This window comes from Perna viridis, chromosome 11 (genome assembly GCF_037379345.1).
Source record: "Perna viridis isolate PV_CMFRI_1.1 ecotype Kerala chromosome 11, ASM3737934v1, whole genome shotgun sequence".
Taxonomy (NCBI): Eukaryota; Metazoa; Mollusca; class Bivalvia; order Mytilida; family Mytilidae; genus Perna; species Perna viridis.
The window spans coordinates 35257227-35264037 of record NC_142455.1 but is presented as its reverse complement, the minus strand read 5'-3'; the positions used below and the strand labels follow the sequence as shown (position 1 = coordinate 35264037).

The 6811-nt window shown below is 32.6% G+C and overlaps 1 protein-coding gene across 1 annotated transcript; it reads left to right on the top strand.

The window, feature by feature from the left end:
• Positions 1–3358: 3358 nt before the first annotated feature.
• LOC148603882 (beta,beta-carotene 15,15'-dioxygenase-like) lies at positions 3359–6178 on the top strand. The gene is made up of 2 exons (XM_088552867.1): positions 3359–3557; positions 3803–6178. The coding sequence occupies exons 1-2, from the start codon at positions 3387–3389 to the stop codon at positions 5195–5197; spliced, it is 1566 nt and encodes a 521-aa protein (XP_088408993.1). The 5' UTR covers positions 3359–3386; the 3' UTR covers positions 5198–6178.
• The last annotated feature ends 633 nt before the right edge of the window (positions 6179–6811 follow it).

Below are 6811 nucleotides of genomic sequence, written 5' to 3'. Positions count from 1 at the left end.
AGCAGAAATGGAAGGACTTTGTTGCTGCCCCACACGCCAGAGGGCGTAATGGGCAGTAAGTAAGTAAGGAACAAATTGCCGACTGACGTCAAATCTTTCAATTCTGAATAATTCGCACCAAAACAATTTCTGAATCCAAATAGTGCAACTGTCAAGTTTTTAATTTCATGAGTTTTAATATAGCAGTTCAGATTCTTCATGTCAGACTCCGTTTTCATTTGTATAATTCTCTTTCAGATTCCCGACTTTGAGTTTTAAGCAATGGGAAGTAACTTTCCAACCAGACAGCCTGGTTTACTGTCTAATTGGAGCAATGGCCAGTAACAGACTCCAAATTAAAATATTCGATTTATTGGAGCTGCGGTATTTGGATACTTTAAAATGACTTATTTCAAACCACATACATGTACGTTCTTTCCAAATGAGAATAGTTTAAGTTTCCAATAAAAAATGTTTACAATTCTATTTCCCCCCAATATGTGCACCAACGACACGTACATGTAGTTTGTTGTACGTTCTTTTGAAAAAAAAACTTGCAAAAAATTACTTCCATTCCGTAATTATAATTATGAAAAAGGATGATTTCAATTCTTTTTATGGACGCCTCTTTTAAAGACATTTAAAGGGAATCAGTGATAGATAAATTGAAGAAAACAATTCTTAATATCATGTAACATTGTTACATATACTGCCAGTCAAAGGAAACATGTTTGATTTATAAAGATGTGACATTTTTTGTAAATAGGCATTGAGGAACAAAGAACTGATCATCTTTTCAGACTGCTGAAAGACATTTGTATATCCTATATACAAACTCGTATATACATGACAATCATAAAATAGATGGAGTTTATTTCTTTAAAATTGAAACTATTAACATGTTTTTTTTTCAAAATTAGTGATATAAAAACTATTTCTTCTTGATAAAATATTGCTGCATGTTTTGGCAGCTATATTAATCATATTTTCAATGTTAAGTGAAAATTAAACCATTTCATTTTCTGATAATAGATTGAAATGTTCATTTAGATGTGTTGTATCATTTAGCCTAAGATTTGCATATACAGTGCATTGTACAATGTATAACAACATGTAACTCGTCTTCAATATCAATCAGTACTTCAATTGACACCAGTTCTTTATAAAAATTCTTCTAGTTTCTATTCTAAGTTGGACAACTCCACGTCTTAAACGAGCAAAAGCACTTCTATGTTTAATACAAGAAATGTTTTTTTAAGTATCATGTCTCAGTACAAAATTCTTGTTTAAACAATTTATACGTTCTTAATTTATAACCATCAGCAAATGATCTAACTCTTAACAACAAACTTTTTTTTTTAATTTTACAAACATATATTCCTCGAGTATTTTTACAATATTTGTATGCATTAGAACAAGTAATTATTTTATAATAATAATAAAAGTGACCCGTGTTAGCGTAAATGATAACTATGTCACATTGAATAAGTATAATGTATCAAATACCCGGCCTTTTGGACCTTTAAGTCACCTTATATTTAAATCATTTATATAGAAACAGTAAAATAATCACGAATTGTCAATAAAACATCTTTAATGTAATGACAAAAAAAGAAAAAAAATGACGGAATTTGAAAATAGAAGTATTAAACGTTATCAGTAAACCAATTACTTCTACATGTATATGTGAGAACGTCTTATTAATATACTAAATTGAAAGCTCGGACAATAAATAATCATTTCTAACTTCCTTCCATGTTCAAACATTAAAAGATTCATCTTAGCATTATATTTATTTCAAAATTACAATATTGCTCATAAAATTACTGTTTTAACATTTCCATTACATTACAGCTCCAGTTTTTAATTTTGGTATTACAATTTCGTTTTGATCCTTTTAAAAATATTTAAAATGTATTCTATTTGGGTCCATATTAGAACATCATACTCAATGTCTCAAAATGCATGTACATTGCTTAACATATGGGAGTTTCTAACCCATATCCCCAGCCACATGTATGACATCATTGGGAGTGTATTTACCAACTGCCATGAAAAATCTCATGGCCCTATTTTGGACAGCATTAATACATGAGAAATCCCTAGTTCTTCAGATACTGGCACCATAGCTGATTACTGACCAAACCATTACATCATACATTTGTATGATTTTGAGAAAGTATTGTACTGGAAACGTCCATAAGCTTTGATTTTCCCAATAAAACAAACCTTAAGCTTTACTAGCTGATTTGGCCTTTGACATTAATGGATAATCCAAAAAAAATACTGTTAGCAACAATGCTAAGTATTGAAAATCATTAACACATTCCTTTACCTATCATCAATTGAAAAATTAAAATTATTGTGGTACTGATGAATTTCTAAAATGCATGATTTTTTATTTATTTATTTGTAATATTAACACTGAGCTCATTATCAATACACCATACACGGAGTTAAGCTAACATTTTTTAATGATATAATCAGCATATAACAAAATTCCTAATTTGTGATCATCTTTATCAATACCAATATTCAAAGCGTTTATTTTTATATCAAACTATAAATGTAGATATTAAACATAACACATTAATAAAATGTTATAGGGTTGAAATGATTTCTCATAAATGAAATCTAGGTGCTTCATTTTTTGCAGTGTATTTTGTGCTGAATTTTCAAGTCCATAACAACTGAACTTTAGGTCAACTTTTGCTGCATGACCATATACTTTTTTTTCTGCAAATAAAAAAAAGTATGCTTTTCTAGTTTTAGGAACTGAAACCCATTTTCTGCTAATTTGTGTGGTTTTCTTGAAATTAATTTTCAAACTACATAGGTACCCTATGGGAAATGCATTACAAATAATTGCGCTCTTGTATCCTATGAAGCTATGACGATAAAGATGGCACCGATCAGCAGCTTAATGTGTAGTAGTAATATACAATTATGCAAATCATATGTGAATGTAAATTACTGAAATTACATATGCAAGATTATTAGCGACTTAAAAAATACATGTATGACACCTATTTTGAAACAGACTAATCAATTTCATGGTCAGTGAACCCTTTGTCTTTTTCGATTATACAACTGATTGATAATTGGTAATTAAAAGTGGGCAAACCAAGATTAAACCAGGATTTGCTGTAGCCCACATTCTAGAACTGTACGACGAAGAGGGAAAATAGAAATTTTCTATTGAACGTGACAAACACTGGCTTTGTTTACTACGGTGATGACACTATTCACCTTGACCAAGTAGCCTCACAGGTAGCCTAGGTGTCTAGTCAGTTACATAAATAAGACTTTTTATCAGTTCTTTTAGGTTATATAACAAAGATAATAATTGCATAATACCGTAACTATATAATTTCTAGACAATAGAAAGTTACTTCAGTCGATCGTTAATGATGGTATGGATAACATTTTTTATTACGCTTGTTTGCATGTTTGATAGTTTACTTCTTACTGAACCTGATCCGGGATTTGATTTGTATTTTAAAACTAATACAAAGGAATTGTTAGATGCACCCATTCAGTTTGAGAAACCACTTCAGATGTGGCTGCAAGGAACTCTGGTACAGTATATTTCTAAATGATGATTTACAAACGGTAGTCCATCGGATGTTTTGATATGAAATCTGACCATTTGAAAGGTAGAATGTTAACTCACTAGTACCATTAGTTTTGTCAATAGTACATCATTATCTTTTGAAACCGATACCAGTGTTTAATAAAGTTCGATTTTACTTGATGTAGGATTTGTGTACGCAGCAGACTTGTACAACCCATCGGAATTTTTAACTTTTTATTGATCTTTCAGATTAGAAACGGATTTGGTATGTTTGAAAATGGACAAAGGAACTTCACTCATTCATTTGACGCCTTTGGAAAGCTCTCTAGCTGGAAATTCTATGGCAACGGTTCCGCATCTTTCAGCACTAAGTTTTTAAAATCGAATTTTTACAAAGACTCTTTGTCGAGTAACGATATTGCGCCGTATTTAATGTTTGAATCTGTCCAGCCGCCATTTAACGAGTTTCAAAAGATGGAAGCACTAGTGCGTGGCATTGACAACATGAATGTAAACGTCTACAGATTCTTCAACAAAAAAGATAAAACGTTTGAATATGTTGCGTTAAACGACTTCTGGAAAATCTATCAAATCACACACGATTCACTCGATACAATATCCAGTATAACCACCGTCCTGCCTCATCCTGGGCATTCAGGGGGTTTTGCTTTTTTAAGTTTCTTATCGTCTGCGCATCCATTACCTGAATATGGCACAACCAATCATTTTACGTTTGTCAGTAGTGTGAGCCTCATACCTGATATGAAAAGTAAAATTTCATTAGTTAGAATCAAATCGGCAACTGATCGTGAAGAGGTTGTACAGTGGCCAGTGAAGCGCGTTCCCTATATGCACTCATTTTCCGTAACGGAGAACTTCGTCATAATTTTCGCAGCACCATTTTTTGTGAACGTTTTCAACATGGTAAAATATGCCGCTCCAATCAAGGGTCTTGACTGGATGCCTGATGAGCCGACAACTGTGTATGTTATCAATTTGAAAACAAAGAATGTCGTTACTATAGAAACTGACAATATATTTACAATGCACCATATCAATGCTTTCGAAAATAATGATGAAATAATTGTAGACATTTCTTCATATCCTAGCCCCGATTTTGTGAAAAACCTTGAACTGTCTACATTAAGAGATCCCGTTAAGAGAAACTCCTTTGATGCGCATGCTCAATTAAGACGATATTTAATTAATGTAAAAAAGCGCACCGTTATGTACAAGCCGGTAACCGTAACCCCGACCGTGCCATTTGCAAATTACTTGGATCTGCCTACTATAAATGAACGTTACAGATACAAGGACTACTGTTTTGTTTACGGAAACGTTTTGAAAATAGATAATGTCACTCTATGCAGAATGGCAATTGTTAAAAAAGACATGTGCAGCGACAATGGGGACAAATTCTGGCATATACCACATCACTATCCTGCGGAGGCCTGGTTTGTACCGAAACCAGGAGCAACGTCAGAAGACGATGGTCATCTGCTTGTACCAATCTTAGATGGTGAACACAAACAAAGCTACTTAGCGGTTATAGACGCCGTTACCATGGAAACAATAAATAAGGCAATTTTACCAACGATTGTACCATTTAATCTTCATGGCAGATTTTTTGAAGATATTATATGATTTATCCGTTAGTTAAGTCGCCAAAACGGAGTTTTGCGACTTATTGTTTTTGCTCCGTTTCTTATTATTCTTATTATTAGTGTTCTTCTTATCAAGTCGCCGATCACGAAGTGGCGCAGACTTATTACTTTTACTGTTTTTCTTCTTATTATTATTATTTTAATTATTATACTTCTTCTTCTGCATTTAGAGATGTCCTGGCGATTTCTCGGAGAACGTTTATTTAATTTATACCAAACTGGGCTCAAAATGCAAGCTTGCTCAGGGAATGTGCAAGCTACTTCCGGAATTTCAAAATGGCTGCCGATTTCAAAATGGCCACCAAAACAAAACCCGGAAAATGAAAAAAAAATCTATAAAATTAGTGGAACTCATTAGATGAAAAAAATTCAAAACGCTATTCTCGACTTTCTGACGTCATAGGCATAAAAAAAATTCTAGGATGCCGCCATTTTTTTCAAAATGGCCGCCAAAATCGGAAAAATTTCAACAATGTTGGATTTCAATGAAAATTGATATCAAGGGTTAACGTGACATTCTGAATTCAATTGCGGCTCCAGATTTTGTCTAATAGCCGCCATGCTTTTTTCAAAAAGGCCGCCAAAATCGGTAAAATGTCAACTTTGTTCGATTTCAATGAAAATTGATTTCTAGAGTAAACATTGCATTCTAAATTCAATGGCGGCTTCATTATTTGGCTAAATTCGACTACTTGCCGGTTTGGCGACTTTTGTGTTTTGCTTGCAAACGCAGTATCACTTCTCATCACTGTTATCATCCAGTGTCCTCACGTTACCATAGATATAATAATGGTATGATTAAACTTGGTGTCAAATTACCTATATAGCTATTAACAATGTTATCAGGTATAGATTTCCTTAGTCTTATTTTCTTAGTCTATATTGGTTTAAATTACTGAGGAACTCCAACTGTATGCCGAAAAAATGTGATAATTACTCAATAAAGTGACAAAGGAACAAGTGTAATGTGTTGTAAATAAAGAATCTCTTGCCATATACCACAATCTAATACTCTTCAAAACTACCTGATGTATTTCATAAAAGCAGCGTTCAAATATGATATTTCATTAATGCCCAGTTGCATGCACTTAAAATGTTTTAATTACTTAATGACAAGTTTTGCCGCCTACAATCTTATTTATATTAACCAATGCCTAATGTTTATAAAAGTTGTACAACGAAAATGTGATTAATCAAAGTACTCATGTACTGCATCAATTTATATCGATCGTTTGAATTTTTAACGCCTCAGACAATCGTCGAATTTCAAAAATAGGGTATAAAAGAAAAGTTCGGGCAACGAATTTAAACGTATCACATAAGCTTATTGTTGTAAATGGTTACTATCATACTGAATTCTTTGATTTATTTTTAAATTGATCATTCTGATTACGAAGGACATTAAAAACAACCACACACACCAAAATTCACGATGCATCGTTGCAGTGCACCAGTCTGCGTTATATTCAGGTTTGATGTCGGTTTACATGAAACACCTTGATAAATAAACACAAACTCTTTGACATATTGCATATTGTAATTGAAATACATGGCGTAATACCACCATTTAATGTCTCCAATACTTTCTATGTTA

Excerpts from the sequence above, each read along its gene's own strand:
- LOC148603882 (XM_088552867.1), top strand. The coding sequence starts at position 3,387 with ATGATGGTATGGATAACATTTTTTATTACGCTTGTTTGCATGTTTGAT. Across the intron at positions 3,558-3,802 it reads TGTGGCTGCAAGGAACTCTG|ATTAGAAACGGATTTGGTAT; the intron begins GTACAGTATATT and ends TTGATCTTTCAG.